Source organism: Melozone crissalis, unplaced genomic scaffold (genome assembly GCF_028551555.1).
Source record: "Melozone crissalis strain CALT ecotype California unplaced genomic scaffold, PUWL_Pcris_2 ptg000014l_1, whole genome shotgun sequence".
Lineage (NCBI taxonomy): Eukaryota > Metazoa > Chordata > Aves > Passeriformes > Passerellidae > Melozone > Melozone crissalis.
In genome coordinates this window covers 9,380,026-9,399,156 of record NW_026535792.1, presented here as the reverse complement: position 1 = coordinate 9,399,156, position 19,131 = coordinate 9,380,026, and the positions used below count along the sequence as shown (strand labels likewise).

The 19,131-nt window shown below is 42.1% G+C and overlaps 1 protein-coding gene across 5 annotated transcripts; it reads right to left on the bottom strand.

Moving 5' to 3' along the window:
* Window positions 1-1,888: 1,888 nt before the first annotated feature.
* LOC128934771 (lamin-L(III)-like) lies at window positions 1,889-14,603 on the bottom strand. 5 transcript variants are annotated; one of them, XR_008482884.1, is made up of 13 exons: window positions 14,224-14,603; window positions 10,090-10,246; window positions 9,248-9,373; window positions 8,171-8,341; window positions 7,156-7,281; window positions 6,807-7,027; window positions 5,914-6,139; window positions 5,136-5,243; window positions 4,180-4,296; window positions 3,980-4,084; window positions 3,426-3,849; window positions 2,493-2,524; window positions 1,889-1,948 (listed from the first exon to the last, which is right to left on the bottom strand). XR_008482884.1 is itself a non-coding variant. In XM_054272630.1 (12 exons), the coding sequence occupies exons 1-11, from the start codon at window positions 14,586-14,588 to the stop codon at window positions 3,808-3,810; spliced, it is 1,764 nt and encodes a 587-aa protein (XP_054128605.1). In that variant the 5' UTR covers window positions 14,589-14,603; the 3' UTR covers window positions 1,889-1,948; window positions 3,779-3,807. The 5 variants fall into 5 exon arrangements, 2 of the variants coding, with proteins under 2 accessions (XP_054128605.1, XP_054128604.1); XR_008482882.1 differs by having other exon boundaries at window positions 3,779-3,849; XR_008482883.1 differs by having other exon boundaries at window positions 2,493-3,849.
* Between the last annotated feature and the right edge of the window lie 4,528 nt (window positions 14,604-19,131).

Sequence of the window (19,131 nt, the reverse complement as noted above, 5' to 3'; positions counted from 1 at the left end):
AAAACATAAAAGAAAAGCCTCTAAATTAAGGAAGAAGTCTGGCATCAGAAGTACTTCTCCAAATACAGATAGAATCACTTTGGTTTTGTTTACCATCTCCTGCTTGGCTTAGTAATGTAGTAGTGACCAAAGAAAGTGAGCAGCCCTGGAGGAAGGTGTAGTCTTTTGCCAGTTGCCCATACAAGACAAATTTGAGAAGAAAGCTGGATTCTTTACAGCAAAGCTGTCTACTGCAGATTCCTCTTAAGCTCATAGCAGTTCAGGTCTAGTTCAAGTAAGTGATAAACAGGAGAGCATAATGCATTGCTGAAGGCTTCTCCTCTCTGCAGTCCCTAAAATCACCAGTTTTATTACTGCAAAGTCTTTTGAACCACTCAACAGAAATCAATGAACAGACAGACCTTTATTATTTCATCTGCAAATATTTAAATCCAAGACTGCTTTTATATACATGAAAAATATCTTTAATAGTTAAAAAAGTTTTAAGAAATAAAGATAAATACAGCAAAGTTAGAGCAGCAGCTATTTCTATTGTTTGAGATGGAACAATAATTTGGATCTGCTAAAATCCAAGTCTTAAACCAGCATCTACTCTTGATGTCTCAAAATTAGAATTCTTAAATAATACAAGAGTTTAAGTTAGCATAGGAAAACCTCACCTTAGCACCTTCATCCTCACACAAAGCAGGTCTTGAATTTGGAACCGAACACTTTGGCAAGGTAAAAGACAGTCAAAACACTACTGCAGCACTGAGAGAAATCTGCAGGCTCAGCTGCTCCCCTGCCCTCCTGCTCTCAGGTGCAAGTTCACTTCCTGTGGCTCAGAGCCCTTCCTTTCCCCCAGGGCCAGCAGGGGAGCAGTTTGGAGGAGGGACAGAGTGACAGCAGTGCCCTGGGGCTGACTGTCCCCTCCTGAGGGTGACAGGACAGCATTCCACGGAGCACAGAGCTACCAGAGTGACAGGGAGCTGCACAGTGGCCCATAACCAGTTTTCCCCAGCTGTCCCATAGACACACAGCTGCAGCCTGCATGGAGATTTAGCACATAAGGGCTCCAAGAGCAGTGAGTTTGATGTGCTTTTCACTCTAGTTGGGGCTTTCTAGCTTTGAGTTTTGACTTAGCATATGTTTCTCTCCAGCCCCTTAGACAGCTGTTGGGACCAATCAAACAGTGCCAGCAGCACAGGACACAGTACCTGCTCTGTCAGAATGAGATGCTTTTTCACATTTTCAGGATACATTTGTCTAAGTTAAGGCAGGCACAGCTCTGCTGTGATACACTGTACCTAGGAATATACAAAACTGAAACAGGGACTTCCAGGTGCTAGACTATAGAAACAGTAACATTTAATAACAGGAAGGAATATTTTTGACAGCTTGCTTTTAATTCTAAAGTGTTTCACTCTAGGAAGTGACTCAGACCAGTTTTATGTATCTCTGCATCAGGATCTGAGCAGGAAACATTTCAGACCACTCATCACTCTTCAGGACAGTGTTTTACTTCAGACTTGCTCAAGGTGCAAAGGTATGATCAGTCCCATGTTTCCCACTCAGGCTGGAAAGAGAAATTACCTTTGGAGAACTCCATGTCAGAATACTGAGAAAGCTGAGGCAGCCTCATGTTCATTGTCAAGTATCCTAGGGCACGTGTTTAGAAGCTTTGTAAACTCTGTACCCTTCTGTTTCAGCAGGTCACAGAAACCAGATCCTTGTGTAAAAGTAAAAACAACTTCACATGGAGCTTGTACTCTACTGCTCTTTGTATCAGTGAATCCAAGGCCAGGGCCCAGTATCAGAAGGCAGGAGATTCCATCATGTTATGGACAATGCTTCTCACAAAGACATCAGATGGAATATGTGAGTTCCAAATTCCAGATATGACAGAAGAAGATGTGTTTTCAGATTATTGTCCACATTACATGACAGAACAGCTGGGATCATCATTTTGCTGCAGAGAGAAAACATGAAAACATTAGGCTAATTAGCATGTGTACAAACTTCAGTATTTCTTGCTGGTTACCTACTTGAGCCTCATATAGGCAGATAGGGTTTTCAGCATTTTGTAGATTTAGTTACTTATTAACAAAGCAGAGTGGATTTTCAAGAGGCAGTACATGAACTTCGCTACACAAGTCTTGAAATCCATGCAATACACGAGCCTGTGCCTTCCTAAAGGAAAGGCTGTCAGACTGCCCATCACTTCCTCTCTTCCCAAGCAGCAGAACCTAAGTGGCATGCAGATATGTGCTGCCCTGGCTAGGATGATAAAAGCAGAAGCAAAACATGGAAACACTGCCTTCCTTTAAAGCACAGCATGCATTCTTCCCATTATTTGACTGCAGGCAACAAGATAAATTCTGTTTACTAAGCAGCCATTTCAGTACTACCAAGGCAGCAGAAGCATATAGGTACTAATATCAAAAGTTTGACAGGAATTCAGCAAACAGGAATGACATTAAAATTTGATTGGAAGTATTAGAAGTGATTCTTACCATAAATGGCACACAACTGTATTGTAAAGTTGCTGATAAAACAGATTAGAAGTGTAAGGAAAAATGTTACTTTTGCTTTCCATCACTGATTATTGAACAAGTCAGATAAGTAAATTCAAAAAATGCCTTTTAAAATAAAAAGAAGCCATCCTTGAGGAGAAGCCCTACTCTGAGTGTGAAAAGAAGCTTATATCACTAAGAGCCCAAAGGGCAAAACAGCATTATAGACCTCCTCAATAGCCAATTTAACAGGGTCTCACCATCCTCCAGTGAGACTGAAAATATTACAAGAATGTGCATGCAAGTCAGGAGACTGACAAACATCCTTTAAGTCACATGGTATCGTAGTAACAGATATTTAACCAGATTTTGTTTAAAAGGAAAAAAAACCCAAAACCCAGCAGTAACTGCCTGTTTAGGTAGTTTTTTCAGAAAGACAGTACTAAGGTACTTTTAAGTTAGTTTTCCGACAGATACATTATGAAAATATCTAAGAAATGGTAGTGGGAGCTTTAATTTAGTGCAGTAAGATGTGACCCTCCTTGTAACTGTGTAGGATCAGTTTTATGAAGAGCTGCAAGAACTGAACATTTGCCAGTAGGAAGAAGAGTTTTTAGCTAAGCATCCCCTTGCTCTCAGGCTTTGGAGTTTGTACCATTGTACTGTTTCAGGTCAAGACACAAACCAACTTCAATTAAGTACAGTCTATAATTGTTTGGTTAGGACCAACTTAAAGCCCTCATATTAGTTGGTTTAGATCATTTCAACAATTAAAGATAGCTAAAAATATATCAAAGTACAGTAGGAGCATCCAAAATGCATCAGTTCAGACTTGAATTACAGTCAGTCAAAAGGCATTTGAGGGGGCTGGATATCTTGCACAGGATATTACACCATGCAAGTTGGTAGCCAAAAGTTCGTAAGTATACTGACCTTAAGTTCACACTGAAATTGTCTTAAAAGCAATTTAGGGACACTGGAATGTGAAGTCACTTCATCCCACAGAAGTAGTTAGTGTTTGCATTCTGTTCTTGGGATAACAGCTTTAATTCACAGTCAGGTAGGTAGATGATATGGACATTAGAGGTTGTATTTTCAGTGTGTCAGTAATAAGATAGCAAACAATTAATGCTACTGTTTGATCATACTCAGAGAATAAGCAGAACTTCAGTTGCATTTCTGGTGCAAAGCCATGCAAGCTACATCCTATGTGGGACAAGAGACTGCAGCACTACTGATGAAGCAAGTTTTCTATGAGGTGACAAGCATGATTCTCACCATCTCACCTGCTTAAGGATGCTCACAGGAACCACTATCATGAAACCAAACAACATTTCTTTTTTCTTCTTCTTTTGGTCTGACATTAAGAAAAACATTAAGAGTTGTGGGATATGAAGAGTACTTGAAGTATTTTCATTCAGTAAAGAAAAGAAATGGCCATTGAATGACTCTGCTGACAGCATATATTTAAACTTCAGGCAGCTTACCTGAGATGCAAACTCTGCTTCACTTCCAGTTATTTCTTCATAATCATCATCTTGCTCACTTTCTTCTTCTCTGGGTACAAGCATTATCTTCCTCTCTGCAAGTTCCTAGAATACAATTGAATTGCCACCAAGACCCCATAGGAATAAGCACAAACAAGTTTAGCATCAGGACAGTAGAAGCATTTTATTATTTCACTTACCTCACCATCATCGGTGATGAGTGTAACACCAATATTATCTCCAGTTCCCCAAGATTTCTGAGACCTCCAGACCAGATCACTAGGACCTGGGCTAACACCAGCAGCTGCACCCCAGATCTGCAACAGATTTACAGTGAGCTTCTGAAGGATCTTCTGTAGTTAGATTACAATTCAGTCTAACAATAACATATATAATTATTAAGCATTTCAATACCACAGACATCCAGTAGGAGAAACCAAAGCACTGTAAGCCCTGGCAAGTTAATTCTTTTCAGGACTACCAAGAATGGTTGGTAAAGTTTTTCTAGCTAAAGATTGTAAAACAGTGCAGAAAAGACTGTTAACAGCTTCTATCATTGTAGAGGTAGCCCTGCTTGGCCACACAGAGCATTTGAGTCACAGACATGCTCAGGGCAGCAACTTGTGTGTGCAAGAGCCTCCCACCTGGAGTCACTCACTGAGCTGTTGAACAAATGCCTCCACAGTTTGGAGTTAGCAAGTGTAGAGTTCAGCTCTTTGATCACCATCTACATGTACTTAGAGTACGATTTTAGAGCTAGTATTTCTGTTAGTACTACAAATCATGATCTCAGCATGGCTGACCTGGCATAGGCTAAAGATTTTAGCAACAGTCTGAGTCTCCACACAACTTTTATCAAGTCACAGGAGTATGGGAAAACCTAAAAAACCCCTAGAATACAATGATTCTGTTTACAATTAGAGCACACTCCAATCTGGGATGATCCAAGTTCAGTCCAAGCTTTAAAGGAAATGTAATTAGCATTTCATATCAAGTTGCTTCAAGGATTTTCCCCCTATCCATCAACACATAAAATAAGAGCTTTAGTTCTTTAGAGACTTGGAGTATCTATTTTGTTTTCCATATTACAGGAATCTCTACTGACATCTAACATAAGAGCAGAGCTCTGAGGAAGTTTTACAAACCCAATACCTACTGTAACTTCCTGGCCTGCCTGAAGAGTGAACCTTGAAGGAAACTTGTAATTAACATCTGCCACACTTCCAATACGTCGTCTCAACACCCAGCCATGTAGAGATTGATCCTGTGAGACAAGAAATTTCTCAGCATTACAGACCAACACCAGATAATTCAAACACAAGGTTCTTCCCAGACTCATGAGCCAGTTTTAATCCCACTCATGTAGCATACAAGTATTTGACAATTTTGAGGAAGCAGTTTGCCATGGCCACCTACCAACTACATATACATATATATATATATATATGAGCACCTTAAAACTTCATGGGCCATTCTGCATTTCAGGTACTTTAGTAATGGCTAAACTACAAGCCATATGTTTGAAGTCCTGATGATGAACTCTAATAGTTCTGGATTTTCAAACTAAACTAGTGGAAGAATCAGCTAATTGGCCAGATAAACCCTCTGCATAGATTAGATATCACCAACTATATTCAATCTTTTAGCTGTTTTAAGTATTTTCAACTAATTTGAAAACTATCTAATTTACTATTGGATAGCTTTTTTCCTATTTAGTTCATCAAGGGTGAGTAGTACTCCTGGTAGTGTTAGCCTGAATTTGATGTTCAATTTCTGCATAATAGAAGCCCCTGCACCTCCACCCAAAAGCACGTCCCAGACAGCTCTGGGAACAGAGCACCTGCAGTACCCAAAGGTCAGTCTCTAGTCTGTCACTAAGCCAAAGCCATCCCTGAGCAGTCAGACATTACAATGCAGACTTTAAATGGAAGTACCTCATTAGAGTGGTTTTTAAGCCTGACAAATTTCCCATCTGCATCAATCTCTTCAATAGATATATTTCCAGTAGCTGAAACATGCTGAATAGTCTTAAGTGCAGCACTACGCTCCCTCTTTTTGGTTTCTTTGATTTTCCTTTTCTTCCCATGCAGGTATCGTCGGCCCTGGCTTGCTGCTTGAGCTGCTGTGCTGTGTGAAGATGGACTGGGTGACAGCTTGAGCCTAGAAGGGAGTCAGATAACATTCACCTGAGTATCTGATGTACTTTGCTTCTTTTCATGCCGACCCTCCCACTACAACCAAGCCTAACAGCTTCCTATATCCAAGCTTTCCATGGAGTTTTAAATACAAAACTTTACTTTATTGGCAAGAGTAGCTAAGTTTGTTTAGTTTGGAAGACAGCCCCAGAGTCCAGAGCAGGCTTATATTGATAAGAGAAGATTCACAAGTACACTAAATATTCATTTAAAGTCTCAACAGACAAGCTTGTGAAAATCATTTTAAGCTTTTGACCCTTCCTAGCATGTATTGAGAGTTCATGTTCTCACCATGCAGGCAAGATACCATGTCTGCATAGACAGGAGTTGATCCAAGTTCCCAGCTTCATTCATGGAACTTGAATGCTCTTCATCTCTAAGATGTAGCACTCTGAGAAAGTTGAGGAATGTTTAATGGACCTTTGAATTTCATCAGCTGGATTTATGACATTACTTCATCTTTCTACACCATGTGGTAGATGTGGGACATAAGTGCCATTTACAGAAGATGATGCTTCAGTAACTGAAATACTATATTTACAATGTGCTTAATGTTTGTTTCTCATTCTGAAGGATAGTTATTGTAGAGGACTTGAATGAAGCAAGTTCTCATAATGAAGATCATAGCCTACCTCTGCTCCTCTCCTTCCAACATCTTTCTGTACGCATTTATTTCCAAGTCTAGAGCCAGTTTCACATCTAAGAGCTGCTCATACTCTTCCAGCTGTGCTTGTGCCTGCTTCTGAGCTTGTGCTATTTCTTCCTCCTTTTCAGCCATACGCCGTCGATGGAGATCACGATCGTAATCCAGCAAGTTCTGTAGCTCCTTTATTTTGCTCTCCAAAGCAACATTCTAAAATTAAGGGGAGAGGGAAAAAAAATAAAAACCAAACCGTAAGTGAAGATTAGAGAGAAGAGGCCAATATTTTGAATTGAGAATAAATTAAAATAATTATAAGGTTATACAAATAAAGACAGAACCTGGCTTTGATATTGATTAACTTGAGAAATCAGAGTATCCACTCTCTTCTGTGTTTCCACCAGCTCCACCCGAGTGGCATTGGCAAGCTCACAGTTCCTTGCTGCAGTTAGCTGGGCATTCTCCACCTGTGAATAAGTCACTGTTAGTCCTGAGTTGCACATAAACAAGGAAGGAACACCAAATAATTTTCACCTGTTACACTTGGAAATAGTTATCATTACTGAAGTGTGCAGATAGCAATAAAGTCCAGGTCAGAAAGTTCTGTATAGCTTTCCAGGGAGGTTTCCACAAGTTTGACATTTATATCAGAAAAAGTCAGCAATAATCAGGTAGGGAAGATTTCTGGATTAGAATATTTCAGTTAGTAATGTATGAGGACTTGGTATGGATATTAAGTAAATTGATTCTCCAGAAGACCAATGGAGAATATGTTTAGAAGCTGCTTGTCAAAGCATAGAACTGCAGGATATTGGGTGTACAAATCAAACTATTATCACTCTTCACCTAAAGGTCTATTATTATAGAGTTCCTGCATCTTTACAAGCAGCATTGAATTGCTCTACAAATACCTCAATCTTGAGATATCCCAAGAAAGGATAAAGTGCTCCTTCAAGAGCAGAATTTTCAGTGGAAACAAATACAGGCACCCAAAGGAATTCCCTGAGTTGGCATGCAAGTTGGTTTGTAGGAAAAATTAGATTTTATTCAAGACTGAAATTGCTTAATACAAACATAACACACCTTGGTCCTGAATCTGTCAGAAGTCTGAAATACGATCAACCTCTAATCCCTCCCTGTATTTATGCCTGAACCAGTCTTGTTTGGGATCAAATGCTGGCAGAAATCCTACTGTCAAATTTGACACTGCTTTGAAATTCCATAACAACTTAGGCCAAGAAGTTGTGCAGTGAATGCAGGGGCTCCACTATCAGCTGTTTTTGCCAGTGTGACCTTAATTATGTCAAGGTGCAGAGAACTTCAGTTTTGTTTTACTGTCATCGTTTCCAAACTCACCTTTGCACTGAATGTTCGCTCCATCTCCTCTTTGTAGCCTTGAATTTGTTCTTCATGCTGTTTCCTGAGCCCCTGCAGAACATCTGAGAGCTTGCTCTCAAATTCTCTTTGACGGACAGATTCTACTTCTGCTATCCTTCTCTCGTGGACTCTTTTTGTCTCCTTGAGCTCCTAGAAGAAATTTCTCAGAGGATAAACAAGCCAATACAGTTTGAAACTGGATTTAGTGTACCAGCTTCACAAGTCCATCCCTTTTGAAGCAGATTTATCATTGAGTACACAGTAATTCGTCTTTATGCATGTCTTATTAATCCATTAAGGCTGGCACATCCACCTTGCTGCCTCACTATTGTTTTCCCACCTCACTGCCAACATTGCTTAAACTAAAATACAGTAAATATTTAATTTGCAAGACTAGTGCTTTGAACTAGATAGATTCTGTTTGGTTTTTTAACTTAGAACACATGCATGTACAGTTCAGTTTCTTTAAGCACTGTTACTTCACCTATTCTTGTTTTATTCAAAAAGTAATAGCAGTTAGTTAGAAAAATTAGAGTTCTCTACCAAACTGTACACTTTGAGATTCCTAACAGTAAGAAGGAAGCTGGTTTGCGTTCATATATCAATTATTCATTTAGTTGTATGTACTGACTTCTCTCACAAGGGTTACCAGACACCTCTGAGAAGTTCTAAGAAAGTTGGGAACACAAGTTGTTTAAAAAGAAGATTTAATTACTTCTCTTACTTTAGGCTTCAAGTAAACATCTGGTATCACTTAGCAGTAACTAATATAGGCATTAACACCTACACAAAATAATAGATTGGGATTTCAGTTCTCTTTAGAAGAGCAGCCTAACAAATTTCTCATATCCCAGATACCTATTGGTACTATCCCAGTTAACATGAGGTTAACTACTTTCTTGAGCCTTCCTATTTAGGTGGATGTTATGAGCTGATGGGCTGCCACAGGTTGCTAGTTACCTTTTTAGAGAAAAAAGCAATGTTAAGATGGGCTTTAAGTGCATCCAAGGATCATGGACACCTAAAAAGATGCCTTGTTAATAAGCTAAAACATACATCTTCATGAAGGCGCTTCTGGAACGTCGTTTCTTCCTGCAATGTTTTGATATGGTTTTCTAGGTCCACCCTCCTCAACATTTCACTGTGGAGATGCTTTTTAGTATCCTCCAGTGACAGATTAAGCTAGAAAAGACAGACAGAGTTATCAAAATTAAGAGGTATTTTTTCAAATTAGGCAGCCAATTTGTTACAGGTCATTCAACTTAATTACCCCAGCAATCAAAACACATGGGTTGAATGAAGTGGGTTACTCTAAGTTCCTATGTCAGTGGGATCCAAATATCAGCAACAGATAGTATCCTATCTAGTTGTTATGTAGACTAGATTTCCCACAAGGCAAATATAGAACACCCCTTAATCCCACCAGCTAAATTTGACTCCTCAAAGTAGACTTCTGATTATTCAATTGTACTGTTCATATATATTCCTCCCCTTTTAAACTGTAATTATTCCAAACTTCTTCCTACTAATATAATTTTTTGACACTTAATCCTCTAAATACAGCCTATGTTGACAAATTAATATACACTTTCAGTATTACACACTTCTGATGTGTTAGAGAATGCTACAGGGACTATAGCAGAACATTTCATCTTGCTTTGACTTTGGAACAAGAAACATTACATCCCATGTTCATAGAATTAAAGGTACCTACAACCTTTAGGTGGAAGTTTTAAGGAAACCACCATCAGTAGCATTTGCTGTCAGCAAGGTTTTTGTCCACCTGTCACTGTCATAGTTACCAGGCCTTCTCTGCTTTTAAATATCAATAACCGAGGAAAATGAAGCAAAAACTGCAGGAGGAAAACCCAAGTTTAGATTCCAACAGCAAGCCTTACACTGAGTACTTGATCTTTTAATTCACGGAGCTCATTCTCCAAAGTTCGGTTCTCATTCAGGGCTGTTGCTAAATCAGCTTCCTTCGCATTCAGCTGGGCATCGAGGTCTCTCACACGAGCCTGGGCCACGTTTAAATCACTTTCCTTTTTGGAATTCCTACAGGAGAGAGTTTTACACTGTTAAGTGCAGCTAGCGTGGGAGAATTTGTCCTCAATGTGTTTCCCTTCAGAAGGCTCCGTGGTTAAAGACAGGAGAGGTTTGTCAGGCTCACGGTGAGAGCAGAAAACAAACCAGACAGGGCCCTCCGACAAGCATCATTTGTTATACCGGAGAGATTCCTGACCCATTTTCCAGCTCGTTCAGAGCGGAGCCCAAGCGGAAGCCAGCTATTTTCCACGGCATTCCCGAGGGGAGAGGGAAGGGACGGCACAGGCCCCCGGCTGCACGGGGAGGGCTGGGCACGCTCAGCGACCGGGGCCGGACAATCCTGCACGGACACCCCCGCAGCACAGGCGGCCCCAGCCCCTCAGGGAGCGCCTCAGGGCCCCGCACGGCCCCGGCCAGGCCGTGAGGGCAGCTCGGGTCCCTGACGGGGCGGAGCGCGCCTGCCGGCGGTGCCGCTCCTCCTCCCCGCAGCACACAGGCAGCTTTGTCCCCCGCAGGCCAGCGGCCGGCCCGGGAGCTGCCCCGCCTGAGGGGCTCTGCCTCCTGCGGCCCCTCAGCCACCGCCGCGGGGGACTCCCTCCCCTCCCTCACACCGCAGGGCAGGTACAGCGTGAGGGGAGCTTTGCTTTCAGAGCAAATATCGATATCAAATATCCATCTCATCTCCGGACCAATACCCGGGCAGTGGAACAGCACGCACCACCAGGATGGCCAACACTCTTCAGTGGCCATCGGCACCACAGTGGAGAAGTGAAAGAAGGACCCACAACGAGCTCCCGTCAGTGAAGAACACTGCCATAATTCCCCAGACTGCTCCAACTTTTAAAATCCTTCCAGTTGCCTGCCCACTATCCAGAGTCAGAGTCCCTGCTCAAAACTTGTATTTGAGATTACAAAGAGTAAAGGAAGTCCTCAATTTATTTTGGCAACACCAGTTCTGCCAAGTGGCAAAGTTGTGTCAACTCATAGAATGAGTTTTCCAGTGGATAACTGAGACCAGTTGGCAAGAGTCCAAAGTAATTCTGCAGGATTGATCAACTTCAGAAAGCTTGAACTGCAAGGAAAGATTGGAAAATACTAAGGGTTGTTTAGTCTAGAGTAGGGAATAGTGACAAGAGACAGAACAATTTTTAAATACATGAAGGACCGCTGCATAGAGTTAGGGAATCTATTTTCCATGTCTATTGCAGGAAAGACAGGAAGCTCCGGGCTTAAATTGCAGGGAGGAATACGTGGGTTAGATGTTAGGGAGAGGAAACTGGCAGTTCACCACTGAAGCACACTGCCTGGGGAGGGATATTCTGGAATCTCCATCATCTGGAATTTAAAATAAGGGTTACACAGAATCTGCTGGAAGAGATGCAGGTATGGCTGGTTCCAGCACAGGCCTGGGGAATGTGGCTACATCAGGTGCTTGCTCAAGGCCTTTTCTAGCCCTGCTCTTCAGAGGCATTTGTTGACTGTGTTGTGCTAGAAGTTATTTACTCTTTACTCAGACTCTAGGAAAAACATAGTTCTACTAACAGTGAAAAACAAGATAAGGTGCTGTAGTTTAAGGTTTCTTTCTTTTCTAGGTATTAATTACTCACCTTCCTTTTGGGGTCTCTGCTACCCCTATCACTTAATGTATTACATATGACATTAAGTATGTCAGTAACACTATGAAATACTGACTGTTTCATCCCACAATAATATAAATTTCATTCTGCAATCAAAGTGTGTGCAAAAAGAAATTTCATTAGTATCTGTTTTAAGAGTTCACTTTCCAATGTAAACATCTGACAGCCAGGCTCAGGTTTCCTGGTTTCTTTCCTGAAAAATACTATTTTCAAAGAACCCTGGAGTGAGACATTTAATCTTTAAGAGCAACAAATTAACAAATCTGACTTTGACAAGAGCATTTACTACCCTTTTAATCCAAGTCTGGGGTTCAGAACACCACTTTACACCCGTATGCAGCGAGCAGTGACAGTTACAGTACTCTGCCACATTCCATATACCAACCATTCCAGAGCTAAGTGTGGCCTACAGACTATCAATTACAAGCAAAAACTTTATGGCACTGCCAATCACTTGTAAATCAGGATGTCATATAGGCTTGAACTGGAGAATTTAAACAATTTTACCAAAAGATATCAGGTGTGTTTGAAACAGACTCCAGTTTGTCAAGGCCAGAGGATGTCAGCAGCAGGTAGAGAATTCATTCTTACAACCTCAGCTGCCACACTGTGTTTGTTCCACAGCAAAATGCACATCCACATTCTCTGGTACAGAAAGGAACTGGTCTTGTCTTTCTCTGCTGTGTTACTGCAGTTGCTTTGACCTTCCTGAGGTTCCGAATTCAACCAATATGCTTATCTACAATTCCTCCTCCCCAAACATCTTTGGCCTGCTTGCAGTCTCCATTGTTTAAGTAGTAAGAATAAAAAACCAAATGCAATCAGTTTATTGTTGTCAAATACCTTGAGTCTCTTAATCAGTGAATATTAATGGCCAATAGTTAATGCTGTTGGGAAATTATCTGGTGACATTTCATTCTATAAGAGTTAAACAGCCACCAGGTTATTTAAAGGGTGTGTATATATCTAAGGACACGATACCCTCAAAGTTTGTTCCAAGCCATCTGAGACCTTTGCAGTTAGGCAGCCCAGATACAACACACATTAATATTAGGACTTTAGTCTAGTCCCTTCAGAAACCAATATATAACATGTAAATTTAACCACTTCTAAGACCTGCTTACTGTAAAGGAAAAATCCCAACCCAGCAGTCTAGAGAATTGCATATCTGCCAAGTCTAAAACTTTACAAAGCCAGAGTTACATAAACACAAAGAGCAGCAGAAAAGTCTTATAACAGGCATTACCCCTCTCCTCACTGTCCACTCAAGTGGCTGGTTAGATTTATGAAACAGATCTGTGAGCCAAAACCTAGCATGACAGAGACAAGCCCAACAACTATGCAGCTGGAAACAGAAGCTTACAGTAAAAAGGTGTTTTAGTCCCAACTAGACCAACTACTTGAGTCTATGAGGAGGCAATACTTCCTCCAGTCATTAAAGAAGCTGGTGCCTAAATTTGCTCTGATACAGGTTTATAACAAGATATGAGGGGACTGCAGACATTCAAATTATTACAAGTCTATAACTGATATGGGAGTAGAATGGGGCATTACATAACTAACAGTGCTAGCAGGCTGTATATTTCTATAGAGGAAGCTTGTTGGGATGGGATGCTTGCTCACACACCTCTTCCTCCTTCTGGAGGATGGGACAGCTAACATTGCCTTTGTTCAGACTTGGTGAGCTTAGTCAAGATGATTATTCCAGCCTCAGGACACACAGCCTACAAGAAAGTCAAGCTAAAACAGCAGGCAGCTCATCTCAGACTTAAAAGCAACTAGAAAAACTTCTGAGCAGAACCAACCTGGACCAGGTAAGCCATACTGCTCCCAGAACTGTCTTCTATCTATATTCCCCTCTGGGCAAAGTCTGAGCTAAACAGCCCAAAAAAAAAGATGGGCTGACGCCATACAAACACTCCTTCCTTCCTCCATAACTTTCTATATAACTGCCACCATCTTCAGTGTTGGTAAACACAGGCGTGGTGCCAGCCCATGCATCTATGGATTCATAGGCCAGAAGGGCACCCAGCACTAAACGTTCTGCATGAGTCCCATGCCCATCCCAGGCAGGTGCTGATGTGACCCCATAGCATCAGAGGCACTCAGCAGTGAAACCCCAGCACACCTCCGGAACAGGCATCCAGACGTCTCCTAACCCCAGAGCGCACCACCTTCGGGGTCATCACGCTGCACGACCCGGACACGAAACATCACCGCGCACTCCTCCCGCAGCCCACCGGCTCCTGCCAGCAGCATCCCCTTCCCCTCATCCCGCAGGAGCCCCGAAGAGGCGGCTCCCCAGGGCGTCCCCGGGCCGGGAGGCCTGCTCAGGGCCGGAGCACCGACCTGACGTGCAGTTGCCGGTGCTCCTCGCCAATCTTGCCCAGCTCCACCTGCAGCGTGGCCCGCTCGATGGCGATGTCGTCCAGCGCCCGGCGGGCATCGGCCAGCTCGGTCTCATAGCGGAGCCGCAGGCAGCCCATCTCCCGGTCGCTGCCCGCCTGGTGCTCGCTCAGCAGCTGCTGCAGCACCGACTTGTCGGCCTCCAGCGCCCGCACCCGCTCGATGTAGGCGGCCAGGCGGTCATTGAGCTGCCGCAGCTCCTCCTTCTCCTGCAGCCGGCTGAGCCGCGCCGGGCTCAGCGGGGACTCGGCGGCGCGGCTGGCGGAGCGGCTCCCGCCGGCCGGCGTGGGGGGCAGCGCCGTGGCCATGGCAGCCTCCGCTCCGGGCCCCGCCGCCGCCGGGACCGCCCCGCGCAGGACACCGAGCGCCGCCGCCGCCCCGGTATAAATAGCCTCCAGCTGCCGCCGGCCCGCGCCCGGGGTGGGCAGCTTAAAGGGCTCGGGCTGCACCCTGCGGCCGCCCCGGCCCGGCCAAGCCCGGGAGAAAACACTTTTTTTTTTTTTTTTCCTCCCCCCGGCCCCCCTCCGCTTTATCTTTCACATGTGTCTTGCTGCATCTTATCAGTCCAATGGTGCTGCCCGGAGAAGGCGGGGAAGGAAAAACCCACCGCAGCCCTGCGTTCTCGCAGACCGGTGCAAGGGGTCGGGGCGAAACCAAAATCGCAGCTTTAGGAAGATGCATGACAGCTGCAGTGATGCTCACACTCCAGCATGCTGCTGCGTCAGTGCTCTGACTGTTGTGTCTGCGATTTTTATTTTTTTTGCAAATTGTTCAGCTGATGAAAATAACCGTTCTGCTCTTCGTGGGCGTTTTAGCTTTCCTGTCAGCCATCCCACTTATATGTTCTACTTAGAAGCTGATGCGTGAGCAAAAGGAAGAGAACCTGTGTGAAGACAAATGTATGAAGCAGTCTGTAAAGCCTTACACTAATTACATTTAGTAAAAATCGGTGTTTAGTGAGAAGGTTGCTTCAGCATTCCTTCAATAGTGATGTGAATAGTGATCATTATCAGTTTTCTCCACCAGCTACTTAATTTGCCCTTATTTACTTCCATTTTTGAGAGCAGATGCTGTAGGAAACTCATTAAGTATGAGCATAAAAATCTCTGAGCATTGCTATAACTGTAAATTACAGTGTTTGTTGTAGCAGTTACAAGAAATGTCAATTAAGATTTTAGCTTAAGCTGCTATTCACAACACGGAAAAATAGTCTTGGCATCCTCTTAGAGTTCTTTAAGTGTAAAGATAGATTTTTATGAAGGGTGTACGCATAAATTTAAGCTCCTCCTTATAGGTGGGCAGGCAGGCAAAAATAGGAGAACAGCATAGTTTGCCCCAAGAGTGTAGCTGGGGAGTTTAGAATTAAGTTACTTATACCTCTGGGTACAAAATGACAGCACAGATGAGGATACAGACTAAGGTGTGAATCCACAACGTGGATTTTTTTTCTGGCCATCTTTACACATTTTCATAACAACCCAAAACATAATTTCAAGATTCTAAAGCCATGTACAGCATGGGAGCTACATAGAGCCAGATTAAGCTCCTCTGGTTCTCGTCCGAGCAACACCACCAGGAAATTCTTTCCTGCAGAGCTGTTCCAGCGCTTTATTTTGATATAATCAGTACTTGTTTGTCCTTCATTGCCAATAGAAAGCTCAATTCAAGAAAAATAAAAAGCATGGTTTAAATCTGAACGTGTACCTCTAAGACCAAGATGTGTACATCTGAGGGTTTATTTCAGCTTTGAAACCTCAGTCCTCTACAAAGAGCACTGTGATCATGTGTCATTGCCGTGCTTGATCATTGCATGTTACTGGCCAGCTGTTCAAATACATTGTACGGTTTTGGAACACATGCAGGACAAAGCAAGAAATCTGCTATTCTAACAATATTTTCCTTCTCTGCCAAGGCTTTGTAATAACGCAAACAAAAACAGCTGAAAGAAATAGTTCAAAAATAGTCCGAACTAGTTTTATCTTTTGTATTCTTTACCTACTCTCCCTGTGCAAGAACAGAAGGAGGCAACTCAAAAAAAGCATAATGAAAATCTATGGCTGATTCTTTTCTTTGTGACATTTTTTCTGACTTCTTCTTTGATAGTCTATATTGCTTAGACCACAAATATTGCTGAGGAATTCCTGCAGAGATAAGTCTGTGCCATCCTTTCCTACTGTTTCAAGTTTAAAGATATATAGGAATGTTCCAGGATTAAGAGATTGGGGGGGAGGGGGGAGGAAATGCGGGAAAAGGTACACATGCCAGACTAAATCACAGTAAAAATATGATACAAATAGTCCTTATACAGTAAAATATAGATATGGGAGATTTAGATGGTATTAGTAAATGCCACAAAGTTGGAATAAAAAACATTGTGGTTTTTTTCAAGTATCTTAATAAGCCCTTAAACTTGAGTTGGTGGATTTAGGTGAAAAAAAGAAAACAACAATGAAGTAATACAATGAAAAAGTAGGGGAAAAAATCAAGTACACTTTTTGTTATCCTCTTCTATAGTTATCTTCCAACTAATTCCAGGTGTAAGCAATGTGTGTGTGATTGTCCCAAAATGTTGTCAGGGCTCCTGATGCTCTAACAGCCTCATGACCTTGACCAGCCTCAGCTGAGGCTTCTGCCCACGCTGTGCCCAGGGCTGCTGGAGCTCCATTTAAGCTCTGGCCTGCCCCTATACCCCACTCTTTTTGCTCCCTTGTGGTTTTGCTGAGCTGTGGGCTCTGCTGGCCCATGGACTGATTTTGTACCTGCCTGGTTATTGTGATTTTGCCACTCTTTGGATGATAGAGACATGTCTGCTACATACTTTGGTAAGGTGAAGTTTCTTGATTATGTTATCTTTTTTTAGAATTCATTTTTTTGTGACCCAATACAAAATGCTTGAATACATATCTGCTTTTCAAGGGTTAAATACAATTGTGGCTGTACATAGTAAGCAATCAGACTTGGCTATTGTGACAATATTGCACTGACAAATATAGGCATAAATGCAGAATCAGCATGAACAACGGAAAACCATGTAGTGTTTTGGTGTATTTATCTGGATAATTATTCTTTAAAAGTCACAAGGGTCTTTTCCTAAACACCCACTGGAAACAAGGTATCACTGAACAGTATACCACCTTAAGGAGCTGCTATGTATAGCAGTAGTACTGTTTCAAATGATATTACTCTGAGGTGTTGGACTATATCAATGAATATCAATATCAATCCTAAGCAGTCTGTTTACAGAGAGCTGCTAGTGACTCCCATGTGACCAGAGCTAACAAGGACAAATTGAGTTCTGTTGGCCTGATAATGGCTGCTACAGTACCAGAGTAGGTACTTTTCCCTGAGAAAATTAGAGTTCACCCACCAGAAAGGTTAAAGGGCAGTTTCTGTGTCATTGGTGCTTGCACACAGAGATGGGAAAGGCCTTTGAAGAACACATCACTGTGTAAGTGATCCTTCTCTGCAGGACTCCAGTCTATGTCTCTATTTGCCTGGTTAAATTGAGCAGTATAAGTCACTTGGCTTATAATGGTTTTTGTCTGCTGTGGAACAAGCAGCTGTCTATAAGATGGTAACAGGGGAAAAAATTAAATTTTTTGTGGCCTTACCAGATACAGAGGTAAACAATAGGTTTTGTTGGGTAGAAAATACACCAGAAAATAGCCTTTTATAGGTGACACTGGGCGAATTCCTTGCTTAGGCTGTCCTGGTTTCCAGCTGCCAGTGACCAAACTGCTCTCAGCTGCACACACAGAAGATGTTGCTATGTGTGGTGCACCTGGCTCGCTGTGTGAAGGTGCACAGTGGAATGTGTGTTCATCTTCTCTTTTCATAGCCTCACTCTGTGTGTTACTGGTATTCATCCCCATGCTGCATCATGCTTTTCTTCCAACGTTTAATTTTTTTATTCTTTCTCCCTGTTTGCTCCTTATGTTCTCTTCCATTTCCATGTTGGTGTGCATTGTGGTGGGTGCTTATGAAGTGACATGCACAAGTCTCTTGTGGCACACAGGCCACCTGCTTTGCTCTTGCTCTTCCCCAGTGAGCCATTACAGCAAGGGTAGGTCCTGATGACCTTTGTCTGTTGCTCATGACTTGCAATTTAATTGATTTCCTCAGAGCCCTTGTTTATTCACCAAATATTGCCTCTTCCACATAGCTCTCAGTAACATCTTGTTTTGCACAATCACAAAAGCGAGGGCCATCACAGAATGAGGAAAACAGGTCACGAGTGGTAGACAAGCTCAGGAGTTCAATATTCATATCCATAATCTCAGTGGGGATATGTTATTTTGCAAGAGTATCTGTTAACACATAGCTATGTGTAGATAAACTGAAATTTTGCCTCTGCAGTGAGTTTTTCATTTTGCTTTATCTGCATTCAAACTTTATCAATATAAATTTATATTTTCTAATTATGCCCAATACAATCACCTAAATCCTTTCTAAAATATATTTTTGCAAACCCTCAAAATGATAATGTAACTGTATTATAAGTTTACCTCAAAATGCTTATTCTAACATTTTAGTTAAGGCTGTGATCTGTGAGCTAGGAGAAAAAGTAAGTTTGTGCCATTTGAAGGTGTGTTTGTTTTGCTCTTACAGTATAGGATCATAAATATGGAAATGAACCACAAATTGTTTTGCTTAAGCACAAAAAGGAATTTGAAAGACAAGAAAGGACAAATATTTATTCAAATACTTGAAGTAGTAACCATTTGAATATGTTGTTTAGGCAATTCTAGAGTAATTTGAACACAAACTGAGAAGAAGACAGTAGTTTTCTTCTATGTTTAGATCTATACATAAGAAGTTTTTCCTTTCTGACAGCCTCAAAATTATTTATTT

Excerpts from the sequence above, each read along its gene's own strand:
- LOC128934771 (XM_054272630.1), bottom strand. The coding sequence starts at position 14,588 with ATGGCCACGGCGCTGCCCCCCACGCCGGCCGGCGGGAGCCGCTCCGCC. Across the intron at positions 7,028-7,155 it reads TTAATCAATATCAAAGCCAG|AATGTTGCTTTGGAGAGCAA; the intron begins GTTCTGTCTTTA and ends CCTTAATTTTAG. Across the intron at positions 3,850-3,979 it reads AAGCAGAGTTTGCATCTCAG|ACCAAAAGAAGAAGAAAAAA; the intron begins GTAAGCTGCCTG and ends TCTTAATGTCAG.